The sequence below is a fragment of the Eutrigla gurnardus genome (assembly GCF_963514095.1).
Source record: "Eutrigla gurnardus genome assembly, chromosome: 21".
Classification (NCBI taxonomy): Eukaryota; Metazoa; Chordata; class Actinopteri; order Perciformes; family Triglidae; genus Eutrigla; species Eutrigla gurnardus.
Genome location: NC_139932.1, coordinates 4,282,414 through 4,298,413, shown reverse-complemented (window position 1 = coordinate 4,298,413; position 16,000 = coordinate 4,282,414). Strand labels below are relative to the sequence as shown.

Below are 16,000 nucleotides of genomic sequence, written 5' to 3'. Positions count from 1 at the left end.
TTTCTCCTCAGCTTCAGGGCATGAAGGGTGTTCTCCCTGAAAAACACACAACTCCCTGATGAACTTCATTCACACGACTGCAGACGTGATATTTTAAGACAGACTGATGGGAACTCACCAGCAGACGTTTTTGGCGTAGTATTCTATATTATCAGAAAAATCTCCAATCTGATCTTTGGCGATGCTCTCCAGCCAATCGACCACCAGCTGCAACGCAAAAACAAAAGTTTGTTTCACAGTTGCCTCCAATATATGTCGTCCTGATCCAGAAGGGTTGTGTCCATTTCATCCATTTACCTGACTCTGACGTATGACGGCATCCCGCTGGAAAAGCTGCTCCACCACCACCTTCTCACTCTCACTGGGAACCTACACACAGAGACAAGCTCGTCTGATTAGGGGCGAGGTTTGAATGCTGCGTTTCACAAACAGAACATTTTAGAAACAGTCACTCACAACCATGTCTGCCATGATGTCATCCTCTAGCACCAACTGGACCCGATCCCTGCAGAAACAGACAGGTGAATTAGAGACAGCCAGGAAGTCAGATGGAGAGGTGCGCTCAGTCCGACAGGTACCTGTACAGGGACGTGATGAGTCTCCAGGAGCAGTTCTCCTGTTGCAGCAGCCAGCGGACTCCTGCTGTCTTGCTGTTCTGTCCCGCTCTGAGGACAACGGACTGCAGCACGTCCACCTGAAGCAGGCGACGAGAGGTGAGTGATTGAACCGAGCAGTTCATTGGTGGGATTTAGGAAGTGCTGCTATGCAATGAAACTCAACACAAACAAACCTACCTTGTCCTGTAAGACTGTCTGGTAATCCTCAAGCAGCTCAAACACCGCAGTGGAAGAGTGTTTCAGAAAGGATGCAAGGAATTCTGGGAAAAGACTGGCAGCCGCTGAAGGAGATTTTAAAACACGCCAGCGTTATGCTGTGAACTAACGATGGCGAGGAACAGAATGGGCTTGGGGACGCTCGTTTCACTCACCGTCCTCGCCGGGGTCGTCCTCCTTCAGCAGGGCGGAGCTTAGGTTGGTGATGTCGTCGGTGAAGAAGCTGCTGTTCTCCATTCCCGACACAGGCGAGATGTACATGCTGTTGGTCCAATCACTGTCATCCAAATTCTACACACAGACAGACAGCATTTCAGAGCTAATCCTGGTTTTTTCATCTCACTCCTCTCTATTTACTGACACCATATCATCAGGTCGAGAAAAACGGGGTTTGCCGCTGTCGTCTCGCTAATGTTCCCTCAAAAGCAGCGAGTGGCACCAAATGCATTGTTTCTTTTATAGCGAAAAAGTGATGCGGGAGACGACGGCCAGTAAAAGCACCAAAGGGTCTCATGAAGGAATATGAATACATAGTCATTTAGGTTCATGATGGCAGGCAGTGGGGGGTAAGCAGAATATTTTTGGGGTCATTACAGCCGACAGAAGATTTACACATTTCATTATAGCACTTTGTGATCTGTAAGAAATGAAAAGTGTGTTATAAATAAAATGTATTATTATTACTATTATTATTTAAGAGAAGTTTACGGTCAGAATAAAAAAAGCATGAGGTCCATTGAGCGTTTGTGTATCTCACCATACTGCTGAGGGCGTGTCTGGGGGTGTGTGTGTATCGAGGCGTTCGACCTCCTGGAGCCAAAATGGCGGAAACATCTGGGACCCTGGGAGTTACTGAGAGAGACGTGAGGGGAGAGTGGGGATTCAGTAACATATGGAGCTCTTTGACATTAAAGGATAATCACTAACCACCTACCAGCCTGTCTGAACAGTGAAGCAGGAGTGTTCCTCATCAGGGAGCGGGCCGGTGTTAACGTGGCGAGGACGGGGCTGCCGCCGCCGGGGGACGGGACTGACGCCAGCAATCAGGAAGACAACAATACTCACAGTTCTGGCATTATTCATCAATACCGGTAATGGAGCTCATATTTGGTCCACACTCTCAAATAGTTTTCCACCACCCAGAAAGACTTTTTTAATTTAAGCATTCGATATCTTTTCTTGAATTACCACTTACGATTATTTTTATACATCAGTAGCGTATAAAATGTAAAGAGAGAAATGTGAAAATCCCCCTCACGTGGTGACGTCTAGTAGGTTTTATCCTACAAATAGATCAAATCCAGTTCAAGTTGCTGAATTTGAAGATAAACCCACACTCATGCACCTGGAGGATACAAGCCACCTTCTTACTCCTCCTCCTGCGTGCAGCGATGGTCACCTCATCATCTCGAACCACCGGAGACGGCAGCTCGTTCTGACCCCTGGAAGACAAGACGAGTATGTGAGCGCTTGTGCAGAAACACACCATGAATTGTTCTTTTTGCCACAAAGTCCCCGGTGCTGGATTCTGCCCAACGGAGTATCAAGTGACTTTTGACATGAAAATAGGTGAACGTAAATCTGCCACGTGTACCACGCTCCGGTCCTTTCTTTTTCCTGTCTAACTACAGTATATCTATATCGTTATTTCATTTAGTCTGTACACAAACAGTAGCATGCACACTTTGACTGAATGATATCTTTTCCATGTTTTATTGTTCATTATTGGAGGATTTCAAGGGTGAAATAGACGGAAATATCAGAGGACTTCTTTAACAACCATAAAGAACTTGAGTGTTTCAGGAAATGCAGAAGGTCCCATTTCAGAATGATATCCATCATAGTGTTAGATTATATTTATTGATGCACCACTTTAATGTTGCAGGTGGTAAACAAGTAGCTCATTTGCATGACTTGATAAAAAGACAACTGCTGGGTAGCTTCAACTGTGATAGCTCAAGTGGAGTGGAGTAGAAGTATAATGTGGCAGAAAAGGGAAGTAGCCCAACATTGCACTTGAGTGAGTGTACTTAGTTACTAAAACATGAGTTCTCATTGTCTTAGTTACTAAAACATGAGTTCTCATTGTTGCCTTACAAGTGCATTAATACCTTATTTTACGTTACTGCACATTGAACTGTAATGCCCTGCCGTTCTACTAGCTAACAACAAATAGCTGGTTTTGTTAGTCAGTTAAGATTCAAGAAAGTGCTTCATTTAAACGTTGGGTCGTCAATAATGTGCACCAGCTGTAGTTAACTTCAATTACTGACTGAGAACTGCGTTATTAGCGCTGGTTTAACATGTCAACAGGACACAAATCAGTGATTAGCCAGTTAGCATCACTAATGATTATGAACGACATCGTTAGCCCCAGCTAGCACAGCAACGTAACCGCTCGCTAAATAGCAAGCTAACCGTTCACATACGGGTCTACAAGGTATAACTGTAGGTGCAGAAGCCGATTGAAGTTTTAAAAATGCTGAATTGTGAATTACCAGTCCATTATAGTGGGGTGTCAATTCCCGCTTCACGAGGCTTGACTGGATTCTTCTTCGTGCGTCTTGTACTTCTTCTTCGTCTTTTGGATTTTCGGCAGAGTGGACGTTAGTGCCGCCCACAGTTCAGTGTTGATACTGCAGTACTGCAGTCGGGAAGATATCAGTCCCACTGATGTAAACCTGTAAAAATACTGAAACAATATTGAATAAGTGACTCCATTAACAGTATGAAAGTACAATCAGGAAAATGTACTTCAAGTATTGAAAGTATATAAATGCCCCTTGTAACTTTATACTATTAGATTGTTAATATTCATGCATTGCTGTCAAAGCAGTGTTGTATTGTTTGTAGTGTAATTGTGAGGTTTAGCTCATTTTGAACTATTTTGTATGCAACTAATAATTGTTTTAATTATAAATCTGCTGATGAACTAATGGATTGTTTGATTCGTAAACATTTTTAAAATAGTGATACATGGCACCAAGAAAAAACAAGGTGTCGAAGTTGAGCTTAGCCTGGAACTTCTGAAGGATGTACTCCAATATTTGCTGACATTTTATTGACCATACGATTAATCAAGAACACAATCGTGAGATTAATTAATGAAGGAATTCTTTTTTAGTTGTTGCCCTAGTTGTTTGATCTTTAAGATGGATAAACCCTATATTTTCACAACAACCCTTAAGTGACTCATGTTTTATTGATTTCCAGCATCTTCTTTTGGAGAATTTGGACTGTAAAGAAAAATATGTTTTCTTTTTTTGTTGAAAGATTTGTTGTATGGAAAAATATTTACAGTGCATTTGCAAAGTTTCCATAAGTGCATGACAAATTATAGTGCAGGTGTACTTCAACGATCAAAGCGTCTGCTAAATGACCTAAATGTAAATGTAAATGGAATAGTGATAATGACATATATAGTATATCACATGATATGGCATATATAATAAACCACCAATAACAATAACATTGAAAAAAGTGAATATTTGGCACACACACAAACACACACATACAGTATATTTAAATACACAACAAAACAAACAAACAAACAGACAAAACACATGCTTATTAATTTTCACATATATTCATCATATATATTTAATGAAAATATTGATTTTAAACCTGATTTTGCCAAGAGCCTATTTTTCATATACTCCCTGGACAGATGTTTCAAAGTCACTATAAAACAAAATTTAAGATTAAAAGTACCTTTATTAGCTAATTTGTGAACATGCAGAGCAATAATAAGACACGATAACACATGTTGACGTGAATTGACTCTGGTATACTCATTTGAGGGCTGCAAGGTGGTGTAGTGGGTAGCACTGTCGCCTCACAGCGAGAGGGTCCTGGGTTCGGTTCCGGGGTCGGGCCCGGGTTCTTTCTGTGTGGAGTTTGCATGTTCTCCCCGTGTAAGTGTGGGTTCTCTCTGGGTTCTCTGGCTTCCTCTCACAGTCCAAAGACATGCAGGATGGACTGGAGATGGACTGGTGACCTGTCCAGGGTGTGCCTTGTGCCTTCACCCAATGATAGCTGGGATTGGCTCCAGCCCCCCCCCCCCCCCCCCCCCCCCCCCCCCCCGTGACCTGAACCTGAATACAGGATAAAGTGGTAGACAATGGATGGATGGATACTCATTTGATTATTTTATAATGTAGCTTTTATTTTTTTCCTGTGTTGATTTAGCTTTCACAATTTATTGTGTGTAGTGAGGCATCTGTTGTTATAGATCATCTCTGCACTCCTTCCCTCTCCAGTCCGCTAGCGGCCGCTGTTGCTCAACACACGCACGTCAAGTGACGTAAACACAAAGGAAACAGGAACACACGGGCGGTTTGTAACCATACCATAAATCACGGCAGCGTTCAGGAGAGGAGGGAAGCAAACTCCTCCGGTACAGTAGTGCGGATTCGTCGCTTCTCGGGGACTGGAGCTCCGACGCCGGGGAAAGACTCTAACTCACGGGGCTGTTTGTTTGGCCGGAGCGACGCAGGCAGAGGAAGACACAGCGGGGAGACAGATGGAGACCCCGGGTAAACTTTTCTTATTGCGTGGCAGACCGAGAGACCGACTGACCGACAGGCGGAGAGACGGACATAGAGACAGACCGATGTTGTGTTCCTCTATCTTTAAACTACCACACTCTGTTACGTTAACCGACAGCTTTAATTAACGGTTCAACCTGCATCAACTACTTCTACATAACGGACGAACTTCATTTAGAAAATGAGCTATTTTACTGTTAAACCTTACAAACAGCCGTCTTCTCCAACATATTGGTAAAAAAGTGAAGCAAATGGAGTACGTTTACTCCACTGCAGTACGTACGTATACATTTGACGTACTTATATTTTACTTTAGCATTATGAGTTTATGCTAGGCTTCTTCACTGCACTTTTAAGTTAAAGCTAACTAGATTTATTTGACCGCTATATGGGCACCTAAGTTTTAAGTATTGTCATCAAAATGACCCATTTCACTATTAAATTATTATTGTACTTTACTATTTAAGCAGCAGTATTCTGTCAAAGCTGGCGGTAGTGAAGCTAATACAGACAACCAGTGTTTTATAGCTGTCAAGATAATAAAGCGTCGTATTTTATAAACTGATTCAACTCGTATTTGTAAATGCAGTGGAGTAAGAGTATACCATTCTCTTATATGAAATGAGGTAGAACTATGAAGTACCTTAAAATAAACGTCAGTCCACTGTTGGATTAAATATACTTCGTCACTTTCCATCACTGTCTATAAAGTAGTTAATCTGAGCTTCACATTCATCAGCTGTAACATGAGCATATGTCATAAATAATATTAGAATAATAATTTACAGTTACTGACTATACTTATGAATGTGGTGAAAGTTTATTGCCTTGTAGTATTTATGGAAGTACCGCGACAGCAAAGCCACCTTAAACGTAACATAACATTTTTAAGGCGTTGTTACATTCACCTTCTGTCCTTTTGCAGTTTTAACAGCTTAGTAACGTGAAACGAAGCTCCTCTTGGATCAGCGACGCGAGGAGACCTCCAGGATGATGGTTAATTTATCAGCCAACCGGCGCATCATCGCCGGCCTGCTGGTCAACCTGCTGTCCTCCATCTGCATTGTCTTCATCAACAAATGGATCTACGTGCACTATGGCTTCCCCAACATGACGTTGACCCTTGTTCATTTTGTGGTCACCTGGCTGGGCCTCTACATCTGCCAAAAAATGGACATTTTCGCCCCAAAAAGCCTCCCCGTTCGCCGGATCGTCTGGCTGGCTCTGAGCTTCTGTGGATTCGTGGCCTTCACCAACCTTTCCCTGCAGAACAACTCCATAGGAACGTACCAGCTGGCTAAAGCCATGACCACGCCCGTCATCATCCTCATCCAGACCACCTACTACAAGAAGACCTTCTCCACCAAGATTAAACTGACGCTGGTAAGGAATGTTTGTCCCTGAAATCTGAAGGTAGTTCCCTGGCTAAAGCTGCGACCGCAGACGGGTCCTGAGCTGGCAGAAGTGCCTTAACTTGCATTCTCCCTTCTGGCCATTAGGGGGCGACTGGTTGCAAAAAGATCAGATTTTGTGAAAAACCTTGTCCCGTTCGTAACCTATGGCGTCGTGATGAAGGTGGTTTCGTTGGTCTGAACCTCTACCCGTCTGCTCCCCCAGGTGCCGATCACATTAGGGGTGATACTGAACTCCTACTTTGACGTGAGGTTCAACCTGCTGGGCACGACGTTCGCCTCACTGGGAGTCCTGGTGACGTCGCTTTACCAGGTGGTGAGTAAATCTACTCTCTGAAGTCCAACGGAGATGAGAAAGACAACGTGGTTTCTGTGAAATGACAAGAATACCTCCCTCTCCTTCTCACTCAGTGGGTGGGAGCGAAGCAGCACGAGCTCCAGGTGAACTCCATGCAGCTTCTCTACTATCAGGTAGGATGTATAATTCACGTGGATGCTGTAACTGCAAATTATATTGTGACTAAAACAGTACAAGGTTCACTTTGTACTCTATAACCTGAGAGAAAGTCGTAACGGTATGTTTTCTGCTGCAGAGAGTCCACACAGGTTTGACCTTGACTTACTGGCCTTTATATGAGACTTGTCTTGGGACTTGTTGACCTGGACTTATAGGATCTTATTGTGCTAATCTTAGACTTGGGACTTGATTTGGGACATGTATCCATTCACTTTGGACTTGTCTGACTAGACACTTGAATTTAGACTTGCTGAATATGACGTGGGACTTGACTTGAGACTCGTTGTCCTTCTTTTGAGACTATTATCCTTGACTTGGGACTTATTGATCTTTACTTGGGACTTATTCAATTTGACATGGGACTTGTTCCCGTTCACTTGAGACTTGTTGGCTTGGTCTTTATTTGGGTCTTGAATTTGGACTTGTTGACTTTGACTGTGGACTTAAAACCTTAATTTTAGGCTCAACTTGAGAATTTTTATTTTGATGTGGGACTTGATTTGGGACTCGTTCCCCTTCTTTTGGGACTTATTAGTCTTGGCTTGTGACTTGTTGGTCTTTACTTGGGAGTTATCTTGGCACTTGTTGATTTAGAAGTGGGACTGTGATAAGAGTAGTATTTATAGTACTGTTTATATGAGTACTGTGACTGTAATTGTAGCATGTTGTATAAGGGTCATTCCATGTGAAAACAGCCAAAATCGGGGTATCATGTACATGACACCTCTCAGATTTTGCTGAAAAGCAGGGAAAATATGCCTTATGTTACCAAACGAGGGAATCTGAAGTTTCAGGTCAATATCTCAAACGGTTTGCCCGTGGCGTCCATTTGAATTTCAAGTGCCACACCCCTTTTTGACACATTGGAATTTCGCATTTCATTTGTTGGCATTTTTGGAGGCCCATAACTTCTGTTCTAATAGTGATAGAAGGCTGAAAACTGATCTGTTAGTTCAGTGTAATGTGTACTACACAATTCTACAGGCAGAATCAACATTCCTTACTGTTTGGGTGAGAGGTGGGTCATCAAAGTCCAATTTTTTTTTGACGGCCAAAATTATTTTTCACTTTTTGGGTGCTCCTAGCACCACGATGAATGATCACATTTATTCTAAACAGGATTATTTGTTATATTTGGGACCTTTGCTCTTGCCAAAATGAATTTGAAGGGTATGGTACCACTGGTGGGGGTTTTATGGGGGTCCAAAAACCCTCCCGGGCAGAGGTGACTCTTTTGGAACCCCATATTTGGACCCCCAAATGACCGCGTGGACACTTGATGATCCTATTGAGATTTATACCAGATAAAGATACATATTTGTTCTTTCTTTTAATGAAATAAAACCTTTGACTATGAAGCTCCTTAATATGAATTTTATTCGTCAAAATGCACCATTTTGGACTTTTTTTTCCAGAAGTCTGGAATGTAGATCAGGGAGAATTTAGTGATGATAAAGCATGAAAATAGTGGAAATAACTTAGTATTATGCTCAGTGATGGCAAACAATTAAATATTTAGACTGCTGGCCATTTATTTCCTGAAAATCACAAATTAACCCCTTATCCCCGATGAAAGAGACCCGCCTGTGACAAGCGACTTGCAGCACGAGCAAGTCTGCAGGCCACTGATGCAAACCACATTCTGACACCAATGGAGATGTTTCAGTGGGCAAAAGAAAACATTAAGAACATTACATTCTTCTTTGTTAGTGCAGAAAATATTAAAAAACACGAGGAAACATACAAATTAGAGAAGTTATGCCTCAGCCAAAACGATCAGTGGAACCCGATCGCTTCATTGCTTTATACCAATTTCCAAAGATAAGATACGGATGAAAAGAATATCACAGGATACAATATTCACAGATGTCGATGCAGGACAACAATCGGATTCAGAACACTTGGATACAGAACCCGGAGGGAGAACACTCGCAGTCAGATCAGCCACAAAACTACATTTTCCAGCCAGGAAAATACATTGCCTGTATCTATGATGATGACTGGTTAATTGGAAACATTGTTGAACGTTCAGATGAACATGGTGACGTTTTTGTGAAATTCATCTATGGATAACTATTTTCCAAGAAATTGTGGAAACAGTAACATCATTTTGTCATGGTCCTTTTGGTCACGTTTGTATTGGCGAGCACTGCGTCCATAGATGAATTTTACAAAAACATCACCATGTTTATCTGAACCTTCAACAATGTTTCCAATGAACCAGTCATCATCATAGATACAGGCAATGCATTTTCCTGGCTGGAGTTTTGTGGCTGATCTGACTGCGGGTGTTCTGCTTCCGGGTGTTCTGTATCCAAGTGTTCTGAATCTGATTGTTGTCCTGCATCGACATCTGTGAATATTGTATCCTGTGATATTCTTTTCATCCGTATCTTATTTTTGGAAATTGGTATAAAGCAATGCACTGAACGTTTTGGCCGAGGCGTAACGTCTCTACAATTTGTACGTTTCCTCGTGTTTTTTTATATTTTCTGCACTTACAAAGAAGAATGTAATGTTCTTAATGTTTTCTTTTGCCCATTGAAACATCTCCATTGGTGTCAGAATGTGGTTTGCATCAGTGGCCTGCAGACTTGCTCGTGCTGCAAGTCGCTTGTCACAGGCGGGTCTCTTTCATCGGGGATAAGGGGTTAATTTGTGATTTTCAGGAAATGAATAGCCAGCAGTCTAAATATTTAATTGTTTGCCATCACTGAGCATAATAATAAGTTATTTCCACTATTTTCATGCTTTATCATCACTAAATTCTCCCTGATCTACATTCCAGACTTCTGGGAAAAAAAGTCCAAAATGGTGCATTTTGACGAATAAAATTCATATTAAGGAGCTTCATAGTCAAAGGTTTTATTTCATTTAAAGATAGAACAAATATGTGTCTTTATCTGGTATAAATCTCATTAGGATCATCAAGTGCCCACGCGGTCATTTGGGGGTCCAAATATGGGGTTCCAAAAGAGTCACCTCTGCCTGGGAGGGTTTTTGGACCCCCATAAAACCCCCACCAGTGGTACCATACCCTTCAAATTCATTTTGGCAAGAGCAAAGGTCCCAATTATAACAAATAATCCTGTTTGGAATAAATGTGATCATTCATCGTGGTGCTAGGAGCACCCAAAAAGTGAAAAAATAATTTTGCCCGTCGTAAATAAATTGGACTTTGGTGACCCACCTCTCACCCAAACAGTAAGGAATGTTGATTCTGCCTGAAGAATTGTGTAGTACACATTACACTGAACTAACGGATCAGTTTTCAGCCTTCTATCACTATTAGAACAGAAGTTATGGGCCTCCAAAAATGGCAACAAATGAAATGCGAAATTGCAATGTGTCAAAAAGGGGTGTGGCACTTGAAATTCAAATGGACGCCACGGGCAAACCGTTTGAGATATTGACCTGAAACTTCAGATTCCTTTGTTTGGTAACATAAGGCATATTTTCACCGCTTTTCAGCAAAATCTGAGAGGTGTCATGTACATGGGTGGCTGAGTTGGCACGGAATGACCCATAAATGTTGTGATGTTAACACAGTGACTGTCCCATCAGGCTCCTCTGTCGTCGGGCTTCCTGCTCTGCGTTGTTCCTGTGTTTGAGCCGCTGACTGGAGATGGAGGGATATTTGGACCCTGGTCTCTGCCTGCTCTGGTCTCTGGACTCCCCCCACACACACACACACACACTAATTTCCAACACATTCACAAACAGGCCATACTGTATGTACGGCCAAATGTAGTTCAAATGTAGGTGTGTTATTGAACACTGGTACAACTAGTCTAAGTTTGAAGTTACCAACAGCTGGTGGGCTCTTTTCTTGTGAAGGCCCTGATGATTTTGTACATTATTGTGTTACTATGGTAACAGTGTTGTCCTCGTGTTGCCTAGATGACCGTGCTGTTCTCTGGTGTTGTGGCGTTCCTGGTCAACCTGTCCATCTACTGGATCATTGGAAACACATCGGCTGTCACGTATCCTCAAATGTATTGGGGTTCAAAGAGACTTCTGGGGTCTGAGGGGGTTTACAGGTCTGTAAGGCTCCAGGTTCTTTTGAGCCCCCTTGAAGAGATTTAAGTTGGTTGGTTTTGGGGTTATTTAAGGCATTTCTGGTATTCTTGGGAAGGTTTTAGGGCTTATGTATGGAGCTTTCTAATCATATCTATCTTCAAATGGATTTCAGAACCTCTTGAGGTCTTTTTTTTCTTTCTGGGGGGGTTGAAGGGCTTTGCCTGCTTCTGGGTTTGAGTTGGGGGGACAGCTGTGCTTTCTGATTTCTTGGTTTGTGGGTCTCTTGGGGTATTCTGGGGGAGATGTTTGGGTGTCTTGAGAAGGTTGAGGGCCTTGTGAAGAGCTCGCCAGTCTTGCTGAAAGGGTTTGAGAAGTCTTTCTGGGGGATTTAAGGGGTTGGCTGGTAGTCTTGGAAGGCTTATTCAGGGTCCCTGGAGGTCTTCAGGAAATTGTAGTTTTTTGATACGTGTTGTTGTTCTCCTGACTCTGCTGTGCAGCTACAACATGTTTGGTCATTTCAAATTCTGCATCACTCTGATTGGAGGATATCTGCTCTTCCATGACCCGCTGTCTCTCAACCAGGTGAGTCTTCTTGTGCTGCTCTGGAGGCTCAAACCGACAACCTTCTGGCTGCAACCTCACAGTTCTTCCTCTCACCCCTGTGGTCTCTACCTGTCTTTCTGTCCTCCTGTCTCACTCTCAGGCTTTGGGCATCCTGGCCACTCTGGCAGGTATCCTGTCTTACACTCACTTCAAGCTGGCGGAGCAGGAGGAGGGGAAGAGCCGCCTGGCTCAAAGACCATAGGCTGACTCGCCTGACAATCGACTGCACCGACTCCTGCCATTGGCCATCGGCTGCAGAGACCTCTTTATATATATTTTTATTTTATTATCAGTATTTTTTCAGGAGAGTGACGATTTTCATCGTGGTCTTCTGACATATCAATACATCCACTGCTCGTCTCACAATCCTTTGCTCCACAACGCTGCCGTTGGTCTTTTTAAAGGCAACTGAAGCTCACCACACGGCAGCTGGGAGATGAAACACTTTGTTGACTTAATGAAAGTAAAAATCCCACCTCCGCGTCCATCCAAAGTAGATAAAACAACAAGCACAACATTCGGACGCACATGATCGAATTCGAGCTTCATTTCCTCCCAGAAGCCCCTGCTGCTTGTGGCGCACTGGGATGAAGTCCGAGGCATTCAGGGTGCAGGTTTATGTCATTGCAGGACAGGCGGAGTTAACGGACGGACTCTCTTAAAGACCCTTTGAGCAAGGCATCAAACCTCCATCTCCTACTGGAGCCAGACACTGAAAACAATGATACTAAGTAAAGTAATAACGGAAGTCTTTCCTGCTTGTTATTTTCGTCCAGTAGAAAAGAGTGGCAGCTCAAAATGTTTCAACATGGTACTTCATCTCATTGGAACTACTACAGTGTTGGAAAAACTCAACCTGTATGAACTAAACCTAACGGACTTGTTAAACGGTCCAGCAAGCCTCCTTGTCATTTCCTGAGAATGTTTCTGCTTTAACGTGACGGTTGCCGTCTAATGTTTTAGAACTGCTTGGCTGCACACATCCACTGTGTTACACTGTCGGCACTTTCCACACGAACAGAGAGTTTTTAAATATGTGACTAGACGATGTTTGTTTCAACACAAACTGACACTGAGAACGATCGTCCACCTTTATTCAAGATGTCCCTAGAAATGAGTCTGAAAACCCGTCAAGCAAGTGTTGTTTGAGGTTTCAGTTCAATTCTGAATTACATTTCCTGTCCAAAGCTGATAACAAGCAGGCGTTTCTGACCCGGTCAGGACTTTGCATCATTTCATTTCAGAAAGAGTTATTGAAGAAAAAGCGCCAGCTCGTTACGTTTGCAGTTTATTCAAGACTCATTTGCACCATTGATGCCTGTCTGTAAACCAGTCATACTCTGCATTATTCAGCCTGAAAACATTACATCAGACTAATCAAGCTTTTTTCATTTTAATCAAAAAAGTGAATTAGTTAAAAATGTGAGGCCTAACCCTAAAGAAAGATAAATGATGGGCCTTAAATGTGTACTTGTTGTGTTTGAGTATGGACTGAGCCCTGAAACAAGCTGCTACTGAACCATGTGTACTGGGACAGAGAGGAGGTTTCATCCAGCTGGACGCTGCAACACTAATGAAGTACAAGAGCTTCCTTCATGTTCACTGGTCAACGGCACAGATTCACTCCTAGTCATAGTCCAAGGACAAAACGGGGGTTAGGAGTGGAAGGACCGATATTTGAATCGCTTAATTATTTAATTTCCCTGATGTTGGTCCACAATCTTCTCAGTTATTATTTTGTTTTTCTTCTTTTAAACTGTCTTTTCAATGTTTTCACTTCCCAGATTCAGGTTGCTCTTCTTCTCATTCAGTGTTCAATTCTGTTTTTCATTGACTTAAAAAGTGGACATTTGGCTGCGATCAGTATTTTCTGATTCCTACTCGAGAGCGTAGCTTTCATCATTCAGCCGTTTCACTTGGCCGAGTTGGACATCCTCAGTCGGACTCCACAGTTGTTTGTCTCTTGCCATTTCACAGGTTGTAGAGTGTGTCCATGGACAGACGGTGGCTGAAGAACTACTTATTGATATAGATGTTGGTTCAGTCACTATCTATTGCTGAACATTGAGCCTGTGAGCCACTCGTGAAAGTATTTGCAGGGTTACTAACTGGGAGTCTGGCGGCGCTCCGGCTAAACACTCCTGCCCTGAAGAAACCACCAGTAGGACCTTTGTGTTCAGTTTACTGACATTTCATTTTCCATTTTAACAGGCATTCATTTTGTATTTTTACCACAGAAGTGTTGGGAAGGTTCCTCCAAATCAAAGTTTTCGTGGAGGTTTCTTGAAAATTCCTTCATATTCAAACGACATTGGCCCATATTACAGATCATTCTGAGAGTGTTTACCACAGTTTGTCTTCTGCCTTGATTTGATTTATTGTTTTACTTTATTTACTTGTACTTTTACATTTGAACCACCAGACTATCATCATTCTAATCACAGTGATAATAAAGCCCTGTCTGTCTGCCTGTCTGTCTACAGTAACATTGTCTTTGCTCAAATAGAAATTGACCCACAGATGAAGTCAGAAGTGGGGCTCCTTTTAACTTCTCTATATAAAGTATAGAACGTTTCCAGGCGAGCGATCGGGCTCCTCCGCAGGGTCACCACAGAAATGTGAAGGGTGTTGAGATACAAAGCTCGGAGCCATAAATACTCTGAGTGAAATATTGGAGACTGGTTTAGTACAGTATAAGTACAGTGGGAGAGGATGGAAATACTCAAGTAAAGTAGTTGTATTTAAGGACAGTACTTGAGTAGATGTACTTTCTTAGTTTCCACCACTGCCAGGTATGTAAACTAACAGTAACCAGGTTCTCGCTCTTACACAGAATGTTCTGTTCCGTTCTGTCTCACTGCTCCGAGCTGGACGTTCACTACCCTGTGTGTGTGTCTGTCTCATTAACACTGTGTCAATAAAGCTACAACAGCTGCCCTTGTCCACACACACACACACCGTTCAGAGAGGAACTTCCAGATGAATGAATGCGTTGTAAAGACGTGTTTAAAAATACCCGTAGTCTCCTGAGGAGGGAAATCTTGCAGAGACTCGGTTCTGTTTCCACTGCAGGTCCACTTTAGTTTCAACCGGTGTAAAATCACATTTCAGGTTGCACTAAAATAAATCAGACCAGTGTAGTAGCTTAAGTTAAAGTTATGTTCCCCAATCTCCCCCCCTCCCCCCCAATAGAAAATTCAGATACAAGTACAATTACTAATAATAATTCAATTTTATTTATGCAGCCCCAAATCACAGATTTGCCTCAGAGGGCTTAACAATCTGTAATACATCCTTTGTTGCAGGACCATCCATCGATTAATTATTATAATAAGGAAACATTTTTTAACAGGAGACAAAATAAAAGAAACCTCAGAGAAAGACACCGAGGAGGGCTCGCTCTCCCAGGATGCACAGAAATGCAACAAAAATGATGACATAGTCCTTATGACAGAAATGATACATGAGAGCGGTGGTAACAGTAACGCTATGGCAGACAAAATAGAAAATAATGACCATGAAAGACAACAGCAGCAGTGGGTATAATACAATGAGAATTATTATAATAAAGCAGAAATAGTAGCATAATAAATTATGACTAAGAAAAATAGCGGCAGCAGTTGTCGAGCTGGTCCAGAGCAGCAGGTACGACCGAGATCCAGCTGCACCTAATTGTTCATTAGTGACGTGTCTAAACTGTTCTTTTTTAAGAGAGGCTTGATAACAGCAGTTTTCAAGGCCTGTGGGAAGACACCTGACAGAAGAGACATGTTTACAATCTGTAAAAGATCTGGGGTCATGCAGTTTGATGCATTTTTGAAAAAGCCTGTTGGCAGAATATCAAGGCAGCAGGAGGAGGATTTCAGATGTTGTATGATGTCCTCCAAGGTTTTATGGTTAATCACTTGAAATTGTGCCATGGTTTCTGAATTAACCTTGAGTGGAAACATGGACAACACATGTCCTGCACCTGATGTGGAGGCGCTGACTGCTTGCTTTCTGGATTTTTTCTGTGAAGAAGGAGGCAAAGTCATTGCAGGCCCTGGTGGAAAGCAGTTCAGGGGCTAC

At 42.5% G+C, this 16,000-nt stretch overlaps 2 protein-coding genes across 2 annotated transcripts in view; one reads left to right on the top strand and one right to left on the bottom strand.

Annotated features, from left to right (window-relative positions):
* The window catches only part of nup107 (nucleoporin 107), a 9,531-nt gene extending 6,119 nt beyond the window's left edge, over positions 1 to 3,412 (bottom strand). Inside the window, 11 exon segments of the mRNA XM_084038831.1 lie at positions 1 to 36; positions 119 to 207; positions 298 to 369; positions 457 to 505; positions 579 to 694; positions 795 to 898; positions 989 to 1,124; positions 1,591 to 1,685; positions 1,768 to 1,863; positions 2,190 to 2,275; positions 3,332 to 3,412. Of these exon segments, the coding sequence (XP_083894957.1) occupies positions 1 to 36; positions 119 to 207; positions 298 to 369; positions 457 to 505; positions 579 to 694; positions 795 to 898; positions 989 to 1,124; positions 1,591 to 1,685; positions 1,768 to 1,863; positions 2,190 to 2,275; positions 3,332 to 3,339 (887 nt within the window). The 5' untranslated portion in view covers positions 3,340 to 3,412.
* A 1,757-nt stretch (positions 3,413 to 5,169) lies between these two features.
* On the top strand, positions 5,170 to 14,406 carry slc35e3 (solute carrier family 35 member E3). Its single transcript, XM_084038536.1, has 8 exons — positions 5,170 to 5,368; positions 6,306 to 6,763; positions 6,998 to 7,108; positions 7,204 to 7,263; positions 10,874 to 10,972; positions 11,210 to 11,292; positions 11,827 to 11,911; positions 12,033 to 14,406. The coding sequence occupies exons 2-8, from the start codon at positions 6,371 to 6,373 to the stop codon at positions 12,132 to 12,134; spliced, it is 933 nt and encodes a 310-aa protein (XP_083894662.1). The 5' UTR covers positions 5,170 to 5,368; positions 6,306 to 6,370; the 3' UTR covers positions 12,135 to 14,406.
* Positions 14,407 to 16,000: the final 1,594 nt, after the last annotated feature.

What these genes read in the sequence shown, in the direction of transcription:
- slc35e3 (XM_084038536.1), top strand. Translation starts at nt 6,371, where the DNA reads ATGATGGTTAATTTATCAGCCAACCGGCGCATCATCGCCGGCCTGCTG. An exon ending in CCAAGATTAAACTGACGCTG is followed by an intron (nt 6,764 to 6,997) that starts GTAAGGAATGTT and finishes CTGCTCCCCCAG; the next exon opens with GTGCCGATCACATTAGGGGT. An exon ending in TGCAGCTTCTCTACTATCAG is followed by an intron (nt 7,264 to 10,873) that starts GTAGGATGTATA and finishes CTGTCCCATCAG; the next exon opens with GCTCCTCTGTCGTCGGGCTT.